Consider the following 21115-nt stretch of genomic DNA (forward strand, 5'->3'; position numbering starts at 1 on the left):
TCACACCATTCATGCCCTGATGCAGGGTTTTGACCTAAAACGTTGACAATTCCATCTCTCAGACACTGCTTGACCTGCTGAGGTCCTCCAGCAGATTGGTTGTCACACTATTCATCCTTCATCCATGTACACGTTCACCAATATTGGCTCCTGATCTTACAATATCTCATTCTTAACATTTTCAACCTTGTTTTCAAAGCTGTCCATTGTTTAGTTGCCCTCAGCACTGAAGTACTTTTGACTCTGGTCTCAGTCATCTCCAAATTAATTGTACCACTGGTAGCTGTACTTTCAGGTCTCAACACCCGAAGAATAACTGCTCTACCTCTCTTCCTACATTTAAGAATTGTCCTCAGTACCCACCTTTAACAAAGCTTTTGGTCATTTCCCCTACTTCCTTATGTGACTTGAATTCACTTTTTATTTGAACTCACTCCTGTGAAGCACCTGCAATGTTTTACTCTAATCAAGATGCTAGGTTGTTAATATAAGTGATGTCCATGCAGCAGGAAAATCGGCTAAATGGTATAAATGGTCAATGCAACCGAAGTCTGCATTGGTCTGTAAAAGTGTGACCTTGAGGAAGAAAATGTAACTCTTAAGCATTGCCTCTTCAAAGCTTCAAGATCACAACTTTACCACAGCAAAAGCAAGAGCAAACTGGTTACACATTTTTAATTTCATATTAAAGTGAGGATGGGTTTTACAAGACACCAGAAAGGATGTTTGTTGTATACATGGACCTTAGCAATGCCTTTGACAACATCCCACATGGTAGGCTAGTCTGGGAGGTTAGATCACATGGGATCCAGGGTGAGCGAACCAATTAGATACAAAATTAGCTTAGCAGTAGGAGACAGAGGGTGGTGGTGGAGGGTCGTTTTTCTGACTGAAGGCCTGTGATCAGTATTGGGTCTCCTGTTGTTTGTCATGTATACTAATAATGAGAATGTAAGTGGCATGATTAGTAAGTTTGCCACACCAAAATTGGTGATGTGGTGAACAGTGAAGGTTATCAAAGATTACAACAGGGTCTAGATCAACTGGGAAAGTGGGCCAAGGAATGGAAGATGGAATTTTACTCAGACAAGTGCAGTGATGTATCTTAGGAAGTTAAACCAGGGCAGGATCCTGGTGAGTGTTGTTGAACAGAGAGACCTTGGGGTGTTGGTATATTGTCACTTGTACTGAGGTACGGCGAAAAACTTGTCTTGCGTATAGTTCATACAAATCAATTCATTACACAGTGCATTGAGGTAGTACAGGGTAAAAACAATAACAGAATACAGAGTAAAGTGTCACAGCTACAGGGAATGCATTGCAGGTAGACAATAACGTGCAAGGTCAAACAAGGTAGATTGTGAGGTCAAGAGTCCATCTCATCATATAAGGGAACCGTTCAGTAGTCGAATCACCATAGGATAGATGCTGTCCTTGAGCCTGGTGGTGTGTGTGCCCTCAGGCTCCTGTATCTTTATGCCTGATGGGAGAGAAGAGAGAATGACTCGGTGGGTGGGGTCTTTGATTATGCTGGCTGCTTCACCAAGGCAGCGAGAGGTATAGACAGAGTCCATGGAGGGGAGGCTGGTTTCTGTGATGTGATGGGCTGTGTCCACAACTCTCTGCAGTTTCTTGCAGTCCTGGGCAGAGCAGTTGCCATACCAAGCCATGATGCATCCAGATAGGATGCTTTCTGTGGTGCATCGATAAAAGTTGGTGAGTGTCAAAGGGGACATGCCAAATTTCTTTAGCCTCCTGAGGATGTAGAGGCGCTAGTGAGCTTTCTTGGCTATAGCGTCCACATGGTTGGACCAGGATAGGCCATCGGTGATGTTCACTCCAAGGAACTTGAAGCTCTCAACCCTCTCGACCTCAGCACCATTGATGTCGACAGGTGCATGAACACTACCCCCTTTCCTGAAGTCAATGACCAGCTCTTTTGTTTTATTGACATTGAGGGAAAGGTTGTCATGACACCATGTCACTAAACTCTCTATCTCCTTCCTGTCCTCCAACTCATCGATATTTGAGATACAGCCTACTATGGTGGTATCATCTGCAAACTTGTAGATGGAGTTAGAGCAGAGTTTGGCCATGAGTATATAGAGAGTAGAGGGCCAAGGACACAGCCTTGTGGGGCACCAGTGTTGAGAATAGTCGTGCTGGAGATATTGCTGCCTATCCTCACTGATTGTGGTCTGTTGGTCAGAAAGTCAAGGATCCAGTTGCAGACGGAAGCGTTGAGTCCCAGGTCTCAGAGTTTGGTGATGAGTTTGCTTGGGATTATAGTATTGAAGGTGGAGCGGTAGTCAATAAAAAATAGGTACAAGTACATAGTTCCAGGAAAGTGGCAACACAGGTAGACAGAGTGGTATGGAAGGTGTATTGTATATTTGCCATCTTTGACTGAGGCATTGAGTACAAGGAGTTCAGAGATCATTTTATAGTTGTACAAAATGTGGGTTAGGCCGTACTTGGAGTGTTGTGTGCAGTTCTGGTCACCACACTATGGGAAAGATGAGATTAAGCTAGAGAGGGCGTTGATAAGATTTACAAGGATGTTTCTGGGAACAGAGGGCTTGAGTTATAAGGAGCAACTGGATAAGCTAGGACTTTTCTCTGGAACAAAGGAGGCTGAGGGGTGACCTTATTGAGGTTTATAAAATCATGAGGAGCATAGATAAGGTGAATGGTCACAGTCCTTTCCCCAGGGTAGGAAGTCTAAAACTAGAGGGCACAGGGGACAGATTTAAAGGGGCAATAAACAACCTGCTGGAGGAACTCAATGCGTCGAGCAGCACCTAGAACATAAAACAGTACAGCACAGGAACAAGCCCTTCAGCCCACAATGTTGTGCCAAACCAATTACATTAGTGATTACGTTAGCTAAACTAATCCTTTCTGCCTACACAATGCCCATATCCTACCATTTCCCTCACATTCTTGTGCCTATCTAAGAACTTCTTTAACATCCCTATCGTATTTGCCTCCACCACCACCCCAGGCAGCACATTCCAATCTCTGTATAAAAAAAACTAACCCTGCACATCTCCTCTGAACTTACCCCCTATTACCTTAAGTGCATGTCCTCTAGTATTAGACATTTCAACCCTGGGGAAAAGATTCTGACTGTCTACTCTATCTATGCCTCTCATAATCTTATAAACCTCTATCAGATCTCTGTGGGAGGAAAAAAATTGTTGATGTTTCAGGTCGAAACCCTGCATTAGGACTTGCTCCAGATTCCAACATCTGCAGTCTCGTGTCTCTGAAGATTTAAAGGGGACCTGAGGAACAAGTTTTTCCACAGAGGTGGTGGGTACATGGAACAAGCTGCCAGAGGAAGTGGTAGAGGTGGGTACAATTTACAATGTTTAAAAGACATTTGGATGAGTACATGGATAGGAAAGGTTTACTGGGTCAATGGGCCAAAGACAGGCAAATGGGATGAGCTTGGACAGGCACCTTGGTCAGTATGGACAAGTTGGGCCGAAGGGCCTATTACTGTGTTGTATAACTATGACTGACTCCATTGGTCTCCACACTGACTAAATTCATTGGAATCCATCTGCTACTTTCACTTCCGTGACAAACCAATTTTGGTGCAAAACTTTGATCTAACCATTAGTTCTTAAAAGCTAGTGAACAGTACAGAAATAAAACACATTAAAAGCAAATGAATAGAAGGAACAATTACCAAATAAAGCATATTACGTGCTTCTTATGTGCTTTTACGCTCTAAAGGTCCCAAATAATCTAATTCTGCACCTCTCCAGTTTTCAACACAAGACAAAGTTTACCTTTATCCACTTTATTAGGGAATCAGTCAAAATAATGATGTAATATACAAATTAGGAGAAAACATTCACTGGTAACAGGTTCAATCCACCTAACACGATTTAAAAATCATTCAAAAAGACTCGTGTTGAAAGCAATTCAAGCATTAAATTACATGATTTGCAATAATGAAATAGCATCCCAAGTTTTACTAACTCACTGGAATGATACAATATCTTGTAATTCTGTTCTGTATGGGAAGCAGGCAAAAGTTTGGGTGTTTCGAAGCAAAACCGAAAAATCTACATAACTAATAAAGTACAAAAGTGATGCAGCCTAACTACCAGGTAATCACAATATCCATTGGCACTGCTGTTAAGTCATTGAAATGATGAGGTTGGCATTTACAGTTACTTAAAACAGAGTTGCAGCAAAGGCTATTCCATAACTGTCTAAATGAAAAGAAACTGCAGATGTTCATTTTTTAGGTTAAAAATGATTGAAAGTAAAGGAAAAACAAGGTAGGTCAAAATGTGCAGCATGTCCTTCAGTAACCAAAAGAAAAGGCAATGGGGACCCCTTCATCAGGGCTCCATCTAAAAACATTAACCACCATTATATTTTCAAGTAAACAGCATCTTTAGTTTTATGGCTAATATTTGCCATTGGATATTGGGATGCAACCAAGTGTTTTGGGAAAGGAAGAGAAAACATGCTGGCAACTGTTGGATGCAAGTGACTATTGACACAGCAGTGGAAATAAACAACCTCACGCCCTATTTTTGTTAATATAGTTAACAGCTAAACCCTTTAGATACATGATGCCACTGGGTACACTACAATCAATGAAAATAAATAAGTGTAGCTCACACCTATGATCACTCAAGCTAAATTTAGACAGCAGCAAGATTGCAGAAACTAGAATCTCCAATGCAGCTAAAATCCAGTGACACTACCAATGATACATTTACATTTTCCAGGGTAACCTCTTAAGAAATAGTGGAACAAGGTTTTCAATGGCATCAGGGGCAGCATCTCACTGCAAGTCTGGAGAGATGTTTCTTCACTTCTTCCGCTCTTTCTATGACAAAGCAAGCACTACATAAAGGAAAAAAATTGCAGGTTAGATATTAAAAGGAGACAAAATGTGAATGTTCAGTGAATTTAAAAAGGTAATAATCAAAATGTACGATACACTATCTGGATTAAAAAAGTAAACTATGATCACAATTTGGTGGAATTCTAGCAATGGGATCTGTCATTTCTTTGATCTGTACATTTCTTGTATATTACAGGCAAATTCATAATTTAAGATAATTATCAATCTTTATTTCCTGTTGCTTTAAAACCTACCAGCTTCTGCTAACTACTTGATTTGAAAGAAGGAAACATTTTAACTGCACTTCTCAATACTGAAATATTGAACATGAAATACAGTGGAAACATTATGCACAAGCCACTGATATCATACAGAAACATGGAAATGTTATGGCACAAAAGGAGGCTGTCGAGTCTGTGCTGGCTCTGAGTACAGCGACCACATCAATCTTGCTCTTTTTTCATAACCCTTCAAAATATTCTCAGTAAAGCACCTAACTTCTGAAAGACCTGATTGATCCTGCTTTCATCACCCCCACAGGCAGTGACTTCCAGATCATCACCACTTTCCTCGCCCTCATAATTTTAAGGCAAATTTTTACATCTATGTCCTTACTCCTTAATCCATTAATAGAGGCCATTACTCACATCAACAATTAATTTAGCACATTGTGAACCAGCCTGGAACCTTCTGATTTTCTTGAGACATAATACCACAAAATTATTCAAGAGAAAATAGGAAACAAGCTTCTGTGATTTTTGCAATATCAAGTTGTCTTAAAATGCTGCACATCAAATGAATTATTTTAATTGTAACAAATGCACACAAGAGGACCCACTTAGAACAATGTTACGAGCTACCCATAAAGTTGAGTGAGTGAAGCTGGAGGGATAAACATTGACCATAATGCCAAAGAACTCTTGAATGGCACCACTAGATCTTCAACACCCATTCTAGAAGACAGTTTAAACCCTATTACAAAATCCTCCACATCCAACAGAACTATTAGTTGAGGATCTGCTCAGGTTCCTAATTGGTTCTTAAATGTTCAACCTACAAAAACAGTGGGGTGAGACAAGAAACAAAAGTGACAATAATTTAATCATGTCAAATTTGGCACAAGGTTTAGATTTCTGAACAATTATCAATCAATCTACTGGACACTATTCCAAATGTCACTACAGTGTTTTAGCTTTGTTCACAATCTTCTCACCAACTCTCAAAGTTACTTACTTTTAAGAGACTAACCACTTTGGATATTTTCAGAATTTTGAATCCATGTGTTTTATCCCCATTAGCGAACATGCTGAGAACTGCAGAGATTTGTCATGTCCTTCAGAGACTAGTTGCATGTGCAGATTATGATGCACACATCTTTTGGTTAACTAGCCTTTTTTTAAAAAAAATTATGAATCTTCAAGCTGCAAAAGAATGCAACTGCAGCAAGAATCCAGTGAGTATCCAGCTTATGCTTGTTTTCAGAGATCCAGGGGCAAATGTGTGGGATAAAATGCAGGTCTTAAATATCCTTCCTTCAAACAGTTATGCTCATACCAAAGTAGGTCCAAAGCAGCAACTTACCGGTTATAGCTTCCTGCGCGAAGTACTTTACATCCATATCTTGATCCTGACTCAGTTTCTCCAATATTGGTTTGACTTCATTCTGTAAAGTGCTGTGATTTAAAGCAACATTAGTACCCATGACCTTTGAAAAACAAGACAGCAGCATTCTGACTGAAACCCAAAACTATCTTGGATATCATCCAGATCAAAATCTGCTTTCCTGCCTCTCACTCAAACTCTCACTTCCACAACAGATCACTTACTGGTCTGATACAGGATAGAACAACTCATCTAGGGGAGTATCGTCAAAAACTGCAACTAAGCTCATTTGGGCTAGTGGGTGGAAAAAGAAAATCACTCGAATATGCAATTTTAACCTGACTGAAGAGAAAGGGCATAAGTGGATGAACTTCCTTCTATGTAGAAAATAGAAACTGATAGATTGCATAATTTACAATCAAATTATAAATGCACAGTTTCTAGCATGTTGTTAAGTGAAATCGCACTGTGTGGCTATCACTTCTGACCATGATTTGTACTTCATTGGTTGAAGGAGGGAGGTTGAAGGTTTAAAGAGGATTTAAGGGGTAAATTTTCACACAGAGTAGTTGGTATCTGAAATGAGCTACCGGAGGTGGCGGTGGAGGCAGGAATAACATTTAAGACACACCTGGACAGGCACTTTATAAAACTCTGGTTAGGCCGGATCTGGAGTATTGTATTCAATTCTGGTCACCCCATTATAGAAAAGATGTGGAGGCCTTAGAGAGGGTGCAGAAGAGGTTTACCAGGATGTTGCCTGGTACTATAGGTGCAGGTGATGTTGGACGAACTAGGGTTGTTTTCTCCAAAGCGATGGAGGCCGAGGGAAGACCTGATAGTTTATAAAATTATGAGAGGCATAAATAGACAGCTGGTATCTTTTTCCCCCCACAGTCAAAATGTCTAATACTTGATGGCATGCAGTTAAGGTGAGAGGGAGAAGGTTCAAAAGAGATGTGCAGGGCAGTTTTTTTTAATAGAGAGTGATGGGGTGCCTGGAGTGCATTGCCAGAGATGGTGGTGGAGGCAGATACAATAGAGGCATTAAATAGGCACATGAACTTGCAGAGAATGAAGGGATATGGACCATGTGCAGGCAAAGGGATTGTTTAATTAAACGTCATTAATTAGTTCAGCACAACATCATGGGCTGAAGGGCCTGTTCTATGTTCAATGAGGAAGACAGAAGGATATGGAATTAATACAGGCAAGTAGGATTAGCACAGATAGGCATGATGGTCAGCATAGACGCAGTGGGCAAGAAGGCTTGTTTCTATGCTGTACAACTTTGACTATATCTATGGCAATGACTTTGCTTGAAAATGTGCACAATAGCAATCCTCCTGCACCATCTTCTGCCTTCTATTACTAAGCCAATTTTTGATCCACTTTGCCAGCCTGGCCTGGCCCCCATCAGTTCTATCTATTTCGACTAACTTCCCATGCAGGACCTTGCCAAAGGTCTTATTAAAGTCCACACAGACAACATATATTGCATTACCCATGAATAAAAAAGATGCAATCACTATGAGGGGCTCCCAATAGCCACTGGGAGATGGGGGAACATATATGCAGGTAGATCATGGAAAGATGTAAAAATAGGGTTAAGCCCCTCTTGCTTTTAATATATGTACAAAATGCCTTGGGATTCTCCTTAATCCTACTTGCCAAGGACAATTAGTGGCCCCTTAAAGCCCTCTTAATTCCTTGCTTAAGATCGTTCCTGCTTCTGTTGTATTCCTCAAGGAATTTCAGCTTTCCCAAACCTTCCTTTGTTCTTTTTGATTAGTCTTATATCTCTCATCATCCATGGTACCTGAACCTTGCAATCCTTATCTTTCATCCTTAGAATAACATGCTGGTTCTGAACTCCATTCAACTAGCCTTTAAAAAGCTCCCACATGTCAGGTGTGGATTTACCCTCAAACAGCCAGTATCGAACTTCCCCAATATTGAATAGAACTTCCCAAGTACCAAGGGCTTCAATGGGCCAAAATTGCATCCAGGAGGGTTACACAAAACAATAGGCAGATAGTCCAACTAGGCTAGGGCCATAATAGAGCTTACATTGGGGAATGAGCCTGGCCAGGTGATAAAAGTTTTCAGTGGGGAAGCATTTTGGGAACAGTAATCATAAATTTTAAGATAATTATGGATTAAGACTGATCCTCAGGTGAAGGTGCTAAATTGGGGAAGGGCTAATTACTACAGTATCAGGAACAGGAGATAGTAAATTAGGAGCAGCTGTTTGATGGTAAATCCACACCTGATAAGTGGGAGCCTTTTAAAGGCGAGCTAATTGGAGTTTAGGACAGAAATGGTAGGAGGAGATGGATAGCAATGTTTGAGGCATTTAGACAGGCACATGAACAGGTGGGGAATAGAGGGATATGGACCACTGTAGAATGAGAGCACATGGCTGTCCCGTGACCGTAACAACATTGACCCTGCTGGTTGGAGGACAGCATTGCTCTTTGGATCGGAAGTGACACCACTGTCAATCAAGGTGTGGCTCCACCCCACCCATCAGGTGTGGGCATAGGGATTGGCTTTGGAGACCACCTTTGTCCCTGAACCTGTCTGACCATTGGCTGTGGCAGGCACCTTTGTCCTTGATCTCCAAACCATTGGCCTGTCTAAATCACCTAGCTAGGCTCCACCCAGCCTCCTAGCACTATAAAGAATGTTGCAATCCACTGGTCTCTCTCTTGACTGCCCCAGGAGTAGTGAGATAACACTGCAGAGACCACTGGTAAGAATGGGCATCACGTGGTTTGGGAGCGTCTTAGTCAGATTCTAGGGAGTGTTAGGGCTAATGCTTGTTGGGTCAAGGTATTCAGGCATTGAAGTGCTTATCCATTAATTAGCTGTATCTTGTTTATTGTGTGTTTGTGTGTGCGTGTATCTCATCCTTGTTGCAATCCCCCCTCATGTCTGCGGTGTCCTGCGTGTGTGTGAGTGTGCATCTGTTCCTATTCATTCTGTCCCCGCGTTTGTCTTTGTTAATAAAGCATTTTTTAATTACAAAGACTGTGTCTAGAGTTCCTCTACCTTTAAGATTCCAAAAGAACCGTTTCACACAACAACCACGTGCAGGCAGGCAGGTGGGATTAGTTTAGATTGGCATCATGGTTGACACAGACATGATGGGCTGAAGGGCCAGTTTCTGTGCTGTATTATTGTGCTCTCATCAATACCTATTCAAAAAAATTCTAGCAAATTTATGTGACAGGATTTTCCATAAACAATGCTGACTATCCCTAATCAGTCCCTGCCTGTCTGTGTAGATAAATTCTGTCCCTTAAAATTTTTTCCAATAGTTTCCCTACAACTGATTTAAAGCCTGTAGTTATATGTGCTGTCTTCCTTGAACAAAGGAATAAAACAGTTGCTATCCTATGGTCATCTAGCACCTCATCTATGGCTAATGATCACCATTAGAGCCCCAGCAATCTCCTCCCTTGTCTCCCATAACAGCCTGGGATTCATCACATCAGGCTCTCTGGATTTGTTTACCTTTATGCCCTCTAACACATCAAACACCTCCTCCTTCTTAATGCTAACATGCTTCAGAATTTCAGTGTCAACTCACCCCGAACTCTCCATCAACCATGTCTTTCTCCTTAGTGAATACAGATAAGAGGTATTCATTTAGGACCTTGTTCACATTCCCTGGTCCCATGCAAAGATTGCCCCTCTGGTCCTTAAGGGGACCCACCCTTTACCTGGTTACCCTTTTGCTCCTGACATACTTATAAAACACCTTGGGATTCTTAATCTCATCTTCCAATGATATTTCATGGTCCTTTTTGCCCTCCTAATTTCTTTTTTTTTGTTTAAAAATTGTACTCTTCTACACTCTCTATATTCCTGAAGGGAATCTTCCATTTTCAATTACCTATAGCTGTCATGTACTTCCTTTTTTTCCTTCATTAAACTCTCAGTAGTCCTTGTCATCCAGTGTTCCCTAATCTTGCCATACTTACCTTTCAACACTTACAGGAAAATGTTGCCTTTGAAGTCTATCTCCCATTTAAAAGACTCCCATTTGTTAGGTGTTATTCTTAGGTGTTATTCTATCTATAAGCAGCTTCTCCAATCTACTTTTGCCAGGTCCTGTCTTGTTATTGAAATCAGCCTTCCCCCAATTTAGATCTTAACTTGTGGACTATCCTTACCTCTCTTCATAACTATCTCGAAACTTAAGAGAATTATGATCACTATCCCCAATATACTCCCACACTGACCACTTTCCTGGATTCACTTCCTAAGATTAAATCCAGTACAGCCTCTTCTCTAGTAGGACTGACTATGTATTGGCCTCAAAAAGCTCTCCTGGATGCATTTCACAAACTCCCCCCATCCAAGCCACTCATACGAAGTTAGGGAAGTTAAACTCCCCTATCATCAGGACAAATTGCTGTTACACCTTTGTTTACATATCTGGTCCTCTATCTCCCACTGACCGTTTGGGGGCCTGTACAATAACCCCAGTAAAGTGATAGCCACTTTGTTATTTCTAAGTCCTACCCATATAGCCTCACTAGAAGAACCTTCCAAGATACCCTCCTTGAATACTACCATAATGTTCTCCCTAATCAACACTGTGGCGCCCCTTTCCCTTTTACAGCTCCCTCATCATGCCTGAGACATCTACTGTATACTCCGGAACGCTAAGCTGCCCCTCCCACCCCCCCCCCCCCCAGTCTTACCTGTCAAGCTCATCGTGTTAAAGTAAATGCATTTTAGCATACCAATCCTCCCATGCGCCTCATCATGCTCCAGTCTGCTCTGCCTACTGGGCTTGCTTGGGTTATCCTCTATATATTTCATTTAATAAACCTTCTGTAAACTGTTTCCAACAAACTTGTACCTTTCCTTGGGAGACCAATTCTGCACACAGCTTCACCAATGCCCAATTTGACTGAAGAACACTCCCTGCTTTCCCAGCACCAATACCTGTGACACATCACTCGTTATACCTTGCTAATCAGAAAAAGACCAATTTAGGCCCACTTTCCTGTTACCGCCGATCTTCTATCTCTAATATGTTATCTCTTACACCATAAGCTTTCATTTTCCACAATAACCTTTGATGCAATACTTATCAAATATCTTACAGAAATATAAGCTGAGTACACCCACCAATGCTCTTTATCCACATGACATGAGTCCTTCAAAGAATTCCAATGAATTGGTCAAAAATGATTTCCTTTGAACAGTGAAGAAGGTTGTCTAAGGTTAAAACAGGATGGCGCAGCTTGGTCGGCATGGACCAGTTGGGTCAAAGGGCCTGTTTCCGTGCTGTATAACTGTTTGACTCTTTAACCTAAGTGACATCTTTATCACCCAGAGAGTGGTCGGTATATGGAATGAGCTGCCAGAGGAAATGGCCTAGGCAGGTACATTAAAAACATTTAAAAGGAACTTTGACAAGTACATAGATGGGAAAAGTTTGGAGACACGTGGGCTAAATATGCACAAATGGGACTAGCTTAGATGGGAGTCTTGGTTAGCATGGTCCAGTTGGGCCAAAGGACCTGTTTCCATGCTGTATGACTCTATGACTAATTGCCATCACACTAGTGTCTCAATTTCCATTCTAGCTCAAGCAAAAAAAACAACAAATTGGAGACTACAGACTGTCCATGTCCCGAGTTCTGAATCCCAATTAATTTCATGTAATAATTATCCGCAATACTTACTTCGCATCTAAAACCGGTCCTATTTTCTGCAATGATTTAGCCACATTGAAGCGAACATTTGCCACCTGATCACCTGCCATCTGTAGAACCGTTGGCAACATCTGCTTTGCTGTGATATCTTGGCCACAGGCTTCAGACAACACCTGAAAGTTCATCAGAAAAAGCAATGTTTATTCACAGCAATATCTTTAACTAACCAAGACTAAAAAGATCATCTACCTGATTGGTACAAGGCTCAGAATACATTTTGCCCTATTATATGTCACTAGCCAATGGGCGTAGTCCCTGTTGGTACTAATGACGTAAGAAGAGAGATGAGGTTCTGCAAAGAGAATTTACAGAGTTAAGTAGAAAGTTGAAAGGCAGAAGTGGTAGTATTGTGATTTCAGGATTACCCTGTGCCATGTGCTAGCAAGTATAGGAATAGGAAGATAGGACAGCTGAATGTGTGGCTAAAAAGCCAGTGCAGCAGGGAGAGCGTTAGGTATTTGGATCATTGGGATCTCTTCCATGGCAGGGTGACCTGGAGGAGGAGGAAGGGTTGTACCTAAACTAGAGGACCACCAAGATCCTTGCAGGGAGGTTTGCTTGTGCTACTTGGGAGGGTTTAAACTAGCTAGGCAGTTGGGGTGGGACCAAGAACAGTGCAGCAGGTGGCGAGTCAGAATCCTATGTAAAAAAAAAAATTAGAACAGGCAGATCCAGTGGGCAGTGCAGGCAGAGATAGGTGGGGAAGCATGAGAAGGTCAACAGGTTTAACTGTATTTACTTTAATGCCAGAAACCTCGCAGTAACTTGGATGAGCTGAGAGCAATCAATCAGCAGAGGGATTATGATATTGTTGTAAATATAGAAGTGACCTGGATGAGGAAGTGGATGGATGGGTTAGTAAGTTTGCTGAGGACACAAAGGTTGGAGGTGTTGTGGATAGTGTGGAGGGCTGAGAAGTGGCAGATGGAGTTCAACCCAGATAAGTGTGAAGTGGTTCATTTTGCTAAGTCAAATATGATAGCAGAATGTAGTATTAATGGTAAGACTCTTGGCAGTATGGAGGATCAGCAGGATCTTGGGGGTCCAAGTCTATAGGACACTCTGAGCAGCTGCACAGGTTGACTCTGTGGTTAAGGCGGCATATGGTGTATTGTTCTTCATCAATCATGGAACTGAATTTAGGAGCCAAGAGGTAATGTTACAGCTATATAGGACCCTGGTCAGACCCCACTTGGAGTACTGCCCTCAGTTCTGGTCACCTCACTACAGGAAGGATGTGGAAGCCATAGAAAGGGTGCAGAAGAGATGTACAAGGATGTTGCCTGGATTGGGAAGCATGCCTTATGAAAACAGGTTGAGAGAACTCGGCTTTTTCTCCTTGGAGCAATGGAGGACGAGAGGTGAATTGATAGAGGTGCGTAAGATGATAAAAGGCATTGATCGTGTGGATAGTCAGAGGCTTTTTCCCAGGGTTGAAATGGTTGCCACAAGAGGACACAGGTTTAAAGGTGCTGGGGAATAGGTACAGAGGAGATGTCAGGGGTAAGTTTTTTTTTACTCAGAGTGGTGAGTGCGTGGAATGGGCTGCCGGCAACGGTGGTGGAGGCGGATACGATAGGGTCTTTTAAGACTTTCAGATAGGTATATGGAGCTTAGAAAAATAGAGGACTATGGGTAAGCCTAGTAATTTCTAAGGTAGGGACATGTTCGGCACAACTTTGTGAGCCGAAGGGCCTGTATTGTGCTGTAGGTTTTCTATGTTTCTATAGAAATATGGTTGAGGGAAAGGCAGGATGGCAGCTCGGTGTCCTGGGGTATAGATGTTTCAGGGATGGGGTCTTGCACTACCAATCAAGGAGAGCATTACAGCAAGAGACATAGAGAATCTGCAGCAACAAACAATCTCAATTAAGCAGATCTGTGGGAGGAAAAGAATTGTTAGCATTTCAGATCAAAACCCAACATCAGGACAGAGTGGAGAGGCGAGGTGGCCAGTATAAAGAGCAGAAGGGGAATGGTGAGAAAAGAGTCCAAGGTGATTGGTGGACTGAGGAAGGGGTGCAGAATGGCAAGCAAGTTGTGCCAGGTAGGGGAGGGGAGCAGGGTGGAGCTGGGAGACAGTGACAGGTAAATGGTAGATTGAGGTAGACATCTACCATTGTAAGGTTAAGCACTGTAATTGTACCCACCTCTACAGCTTAATCTAGCAGCTTGTTCCACATACCCACTACTCTGTGAAAATTTTGCCCTTCAGTCCCTTTTAACTTTATTCCCCCCTCTCTCCTAGTTTTAGACTCCCCTACCCTGGGAAAAGACTGTGACCATCCACCTTACCTATACCCCGTGGTCTCCCCTCAGCCTCCGGCTCTGCTCCAGGGGGAAAAAAGTCCCAGCCTATTGAGCCTCTCCTTATAGTTCAAGCTGCCAGTCCTGGTAATATCCCTATGAATCTTTTCTGCACCCTTTCCAGCTTAATGACATCCTTCCTTTACGCAGGTGACCAAAAATGTACACAATACTCCAAGTGCAGTCTCACCAATGTCTTATACAGCTGTAACATGACACCCCAACTCCTGTACTCAGTGCCCTGACCAATGAAGGCAAGTGTGCCAAACACCTCCTTCACAACCGTCTACTTATGTCTCCACTTTCAGGGAACTACGTACTTGTAACTCTAGGTGTCTCTGTTCTACAATGCTTCACAGGGCCCTACCGTTTACTATGCTAGTCCTGCCCTGGTTTAACTTACCAAAATGCCACACTTTTAGTTAAATTCCATCTGCCATTCCCTGGACTACTTCTCCAGTTCATCTAGATCCTGTTCTATCCCAGGATGCAATGAGAAGTGAGGGAGGAGATTGTTGGAACTCCAAAGGAGATTTTTGCATCTTTATTAGCCACAGGTGGGGCACCAGAAGATGGGAGGATTACCAACGTTATCCCCTTGTTCAAAAAATGTAGTAGGGAAACTACAGGCTAGTGAGCTTCACATCAATAGGAGGGAAATTATTGGAAAAATTTCTAAGGGAGAGGATTTATGTTACCTTAGAAAGGCAGGACTGATGAGGAGTTCACATGGTTTTGTGCAGGGGAAATCCTGTCTCTCAAATCTGATTTGAGTTTTTTGATGAGCTAATTAAGAATATTGATGATGGCACAGTAGATGTAATTTACCTGGACTTTAGCAAGGCTTTTGAGAAAGTCCCGCACTGTAAGCTGGTCTGGGTTAAGACACATGGAATTCAAGGTGTATTGGCAAACTGGGTCCACAAGTGGCTTGGCAATAAAAGGCACAGGGTAGGGTCGAGGGATGTTTCTCTGACTATGTCTGTAATCAGTGGTGTACTGCCAGGATTGGTGCTGGGACCAAATGACTTGAATGAGAATATAGACAGACTGGCTAGTGAGTTTGCTGATGGCATAAATAATGGTGGAGTAGTTGATGGCGAAAATGATTGTGAAAGGATACAGAAGATCAGTTGGGCAGACCGGTGGCAGTTGTAATTTAATCCAGACAAGTGTGAGGTAATGCATTTTGGGACATCAAATACTAAAGGACATGCACAGTAGATCAGAATCAGATTATCACTGACATGAAATTTCTTGTTTTGCAGCAGTAGTACGATGCAAAAATGTAAAATTACTACAAATTACGAAAATAAATAAATAGTGCAAAAAAAAAAGGAATAATAAGGTAGTGTTTGTGGACTGTTCAGAAATCTGATGGAGGGGAAGAAGCTGTTTCTGAATCATTGAGTGTGAGTCTTCAGGCTCCTGTACCTCCTCCCCAATGGTAGTAATGAGAAGAGGGCATGGAGAAGAGGGCATGTCCTGGACAGTGAGGGTCCTTAGTGATGGATGCTGCCGCCTTGTGGCACCGCCATTTGAAGATGTCCTTGATGGTGGGAGGGTTGTGCCTGTGATGAAACTGGCTGAGTCTACAACCCTCTGCTGCCACTTGAGATTCTGTGCATTGGACCCTCCATACCAGGCTGATGCAACCAGTCAGAATGCTCTCTATCGTACATCTATTGAAATTCATAAGAGTCTTCGGTGACATACCGAATCTCTTCAAACTCCTAACGAAGTAGAGCCGCTGGCTTGCCCTCTTCAGGATTGCATCGATGTGTTGGGCCCAGGGCAGATCCTCCAAGAGGCTGACACCCAGGAACTTTAAGCTGCTCACCATTTCCACCGCTGGCCCCTCAATGAAGACTGATGTGTGTTCTCCCAACTTCCCCTTAAGTCCACAATCAATTCCTTGGCCTTGCTGATGTTGAATGCGAGGTTGTGCAAGGTGACAGGAACCTCAGAAGTTTTGATGTACAGAGGGACATTGGGCTGCAAGTTTTTAGGTTTCTGAAAATGCCAACACAAGTGGATAGGGTCCTGAAGACTTTTGGCACACTTGCCTTTATAAGCCAAAGCACTGAGTACAGGAGTTGTAACATCATTTTGCAGCTATACAAAACATTGGTCAGGCCACACAAAGTATTGTGTACAGTTCTTGCTGCCACACTGTAGTAAGAATGTGATAGCAATAGAGAGAGTGCCAAAGAGATTCACCAGTTGTTGTTGTTTGGAATGGAGAGCTATACTTGTAAGGAGAGATTTGACAGGCTGGGCTTATTCTCACTAGATTGAAGGAAGCTGAGGGGTGACATAGAAGTTTATAAAATTATGAGGGTCATAGGCTAATTAGTGAGGGTCATAAGCTAATTAGTCAGTCTTTTTCCAAAGATTTGGGTGGGGGGGGCGGGGGGAGGGGGTGGTTTAAAACTAGAGGTCATAGGTTTAAGGTGAGAAGGGAAAAATTTAAAGGAGATCTGAGGGCAAATTTTTCCATACAGAGGATACTGGTAATTGGGAACATGTTGCCAGAGCAAGTGGTAGAGGCAGATACAATTACAATGTTTAAGAAGCATTTGAACAGGTACTTGGATAGGAAAAATGTCGAGGGATAGGGGCCTAATGTAGGGAAGTGGGAGTAATCTAGATAGGCATCACGGTCGGTATGGACAAATTAGGCCTAAGGGCCCATTTCTGTGTTACACATCTCTATCCTTTCTCATAATTTGCTGTACGCTATTGAATCCGCCAATATAGATCACCTCCACTACTTCCTCCCTTGGCTATCCATACTTTTGCTACTTCCTGCATCAATTGGTATCAACACACTAATTCATTAATAAGCAGGGTTCAAAAATAAAAAGTATGTCCATACTTCAAAAATGAAAACTATCTAAAATAAAATGAATGACTTTTTAGAAGAATAAACAGCAATAGATTAATAAATCAACAAATAAGGGAACCACTGATTTCCCAGAATCCAGGAACATGAGTTTAAATATCAGATGGTTTAATATATTATCTAACTACTAAAGGTTACATAATCAATACCTTCTTGCAAGTCTTTAAATTTTAAAGAAATAAAAAATTAATCTGTTTTACCTTTAGCATTTCCATAAACTTTAATTATTTTCTTTACACAAATACAGCAGGTACACAAAAATAGGTCTGGATGGAATGATCCTTATGACCAGCATGTTTCATTGAATATAAACACAACAGGAAATCAAACTCCAGTTGGAGAAAGACCAAGTAAGGTACTACTTTAAACAGATTTAAACTTCAGTTCCTTAATCGAGGCTAACATGCTCTAAAATAGACTGCTTTATAGGCAGCTGTTTTCAACCACCCACCCACCCCCAAATACTGGTAGTTTTATAATTCTGGTACAACTCTACTCTGGCAATGCATGATGTGAACCTTTGATAGAATAATTAGATGCTGTTAATTGATTTCTGCAGAATCTAAACATTCACAAAGAGCAGACATAAAAAATATTAATATAAACAGAATTTTTAAACAAATCCATGGTACTTTTTTAAAATTCTTTATATTCAAGTCCGAGTTCTAACTGTATTTTTTACTTCTAATAAAACATACCAGCTTTTGAAGTTTAATACAAGCATCAACAGAATTATACTTACATTAATGCAGAAAAGGGTGGTCATTCTATGAAGGTAGTTGGGATCACTGGCCATGGCAAGTACTTTAGGCACAATGGTAGATTCTGCCCAGTCTTTGCCAAACTTCTCCACCAGTTTGGTCAAGTTGTTGGTTGCAGCCTCTCGAATGGCATATACTGGAAGATACATTCATAATCAAGAAGTGATCTCATCTGATTATTCTTACTACTTGATTTTCAAACAAGTGGAGGAATTCCTTCTTTGTTGAATAAAATACAAATTTCCTCAATGCAAAGCTTGCATTACCTTTTGTTCAATACCAAATTATACACACTGGAAGTTGTGTACTTGGAAAGTAAAATGCAAAGTAAAATTTAGGACCATTGTAATATATCATTAAATATTTTACAAATACACACATCTATTACATCAATAGGTCAACCAATCGCAAATGAATGCAATAAAAATAAAAAGAGGCCAATTAAAATAAATACATTATAGTTGATCCAAGAGGGTGCAACCAATACCAAATAGTCATTATTCAAACCCTAACCGCAATTCAAATTGCAGGGGAAAATGAACCTACACTAAAAGCTAAACACATAGTCAAATCAAATCTGTTGATCATTTTATTGGTCTTTAATCAAAATGTACTTTATTAAAAAAAATCAGCCCTGCCTTTTTGGGAAAAGCACCTTATAATAGAATTATTTGCACCAGGAAAAAAACTCATCTGCATTTCATTTATAAAAATGAAAAGAAATCCAGATTGTAAACATTTGCAATGATAAAATACATCTTTACTAATAACATTACTTGGGAAGCTGAAAGGTCTGAAGGTGGATAAGTCACCTGGACTGGATGGACTACACACTCTAGGGTTCTGAAAGAGGTAGCTGAAGAGATTGTAGAGGCATTAGCAGGGATCTTTCAAGAATCACTAGATTCAGGAATGGTTCCAGAGGACCAGAAAATCGCAAATGTCACTCCACTCTTTAAGAAGGGAGGCAAAAGACATGAAATTATAGGCAAGTTAGCCTGACTTCAGGGGTTGGTAAGATTTGGGAGTCCATTATTAAAGATGAGGTTTCGGGATACTTGGAAGCAAATGATAAAATAGGCCAAAGTCAGTGTGGTTTCCTTATGGGGTGATCTTGCCTGGCAAATCCCTGTTGGAATTCTTTGAGGATGTAATAGGCAGGAGGGCCAAAGGAGAGTCAGTGGATATCGTTTACCTGGATTTTCAGAAGGCCTTTGACAAAGCTTCTAAACAAGATAGGAGCCCATGGTATTAAAGGAAAGGTACCAGCATGGATAGAAGATTGGCTGACTGGCAGAAGGAAAAGAGTGGGAATTAAGGTGGCTTTTTCTGGCTGGCTGCCGGGTGACTAATGGTGTGCCTCAGTGGTCGGTGTTGGGTCCGCTACTTTTCGTGTTATATGTTAATGATGTGCATGATAGAATTGATGGCTTTCTGGCCAAGTTTGCGGATGTTACAAAGGTAGGTGGAGGGGTAGGTAGTGTTGAGGAAGCAGGGAATCTGCAGAAGGACCTGGACAGGTTGAGAACAAGCAAAGAAGTGGCAGATGGAATACAGCATCATGCACTTTGGTAGAAGGAATAAAAGCATAGACTATTTTCTAATCGGGGAGAAAATTCAGAAGTCAGAGGTGCAAAGGGACTTGGGAGTCCTAGTGTAGGATTTCCTAAAGGTTAACTTGCAGGTTGAGTCAGTAGTAAGGAAGGCAAATGAAATGTTGGCATTAATTTCAAGAGGACTACAATATAAAAAGGATATAATGCTGAGGCTTCATAAGGCATTGGTCAGACCACATTTGGAATATTGTGAGCAGTTCTGGGCCCCGTATCCAAGGATGGATGTACTGGCATTCGAGGAGGATCCAGAGGAGGTTTACGAGAATGATCCAGGCAGTGAAAAGGTTAACGCATGAGGAATGTTTGATGGCTCTGGCCCTCACTGGAATATAGAAGGATGAGGGGGGATCTCTTTGAAACCTACCAAATATTGAAAGGCCTGGATAGAGTGGACGTGGAGAGGATGTTTCTAGTGGTGGGAGAGTCTAGGACCAGAGGGCACAGCCTCAGAATAAAAAGACTTTCCTTTAGAACTGAGAAGAAGCGGAATTTCTTTAGCCAGGTGGTGGTGAATCTGTGGAATTCATTGCCACAGACGGCTGTGGAGGCCGTCATTGGATATAATTAAAGCAGAGGTTGATAGGGTCTTGATTAGTAAAAGCAAAGGTTAGGGAGAGAAGGCAGGAGAACAGTGTTGAGAGGGTAAAGTAAATTGGCCATGATTGAATGGTGCAGCAGACTCGATGGTCTGAATGGCCTAATTCTGCTTGTATGTCTTATGGTCTATTACAGAAGTTCAGCTTGAAAGCTCCTATCACATTTAAATGGTTGAGAAATATTAAAATTTAGGAGAGGCCTCGAGCATCAATTAAATACCACAACTTGCTCAGTTGTCATCCATGCAATTTAATTGATAAGACCTTTATCCCAGTTACCGCAGTGCCTATTTTTTCTATTCATTCAACTATCAAGTTGACAGAAGTAACTAGATACCAGAGATAAATTCATGCTTTACTGACATACTTACACCTAGCAAGTGACACAATTCTGAGAATACACAGAGCTATCATTTACAAGAAACAGAACCCGAGAGATACTGCTTAAAGGCAGCTTGAGGACTGCAGAGTTTTGGCAACCACATAACAAAAAAATCATGAATGCACCGAAGATAGTGTAGGGAGTTTCTGAGAATGTAGATAGGACTAAGAAATAAGCTGGGATAAAAAATGTTGGAGATACTCAGCAGGTTAGCCAGCACCTGTCAAGAGAAATACAGAGTTAACATTTCCAGGGCCATTTATTAGCCTGACCTGTTGAGTATCTCCAGAATTTCCAGCTTCTGCAAATGCTTTCTGTGGAACAAGAGGCTG

At 41.6% G+C, this 21115-nt stretch overlaps 1 protein-coding gene across 1 annotated transcript in view; it reads right to left on the reverse strand.

Annotated features, from left to right (window-relative positions):
• Nucleotides 1-3795: 3795 nt before the first annotated feature.
• Nucleotides 3796-21115, reverse strand: part of ppp2r1ba (protein phosphatase 2, regulatory subunit A, beta a) — a 69092-nt gene continuing 51772 nt past the window's right edge. Inside the window, exons 12-15 of the mRNA XM_052040110.1 lie at nt 18171-18325; nt 12187-12329; nt 6458-6549; nt 3796-4875 (exon numbers count right to left, since the gene is read on the reverse strand). Coding sequence (XP_051896070.1) covers nt 4859-4875; nt 6458-6549; nt 12187-12329; nt 18171-18325 — 407 coding nt within the window. The 3' untranslated portion in view covers nt 3796-4858. The remainder of the gene's footprint in view (nt 4876-6457; nt 6550-12186; nt 12330-18170; nt 18326-21115) is intronic.

The sequence above is a fragment of the Pristis pectinata genome, chromosome 27, assembly GCF_009764475.1.
Source record: "Pristis pectinata isolate sPriPec2 chromosome 27, sPriPec2.1.pri, whole genome shotgun sequence".
Taxonomy (NCBI): Eukaryota; Metazoa; Chordata; class Chondrichthyes; order Rhinopristiformes; family Pristidae; genus Pristis; species Pristis pectinata.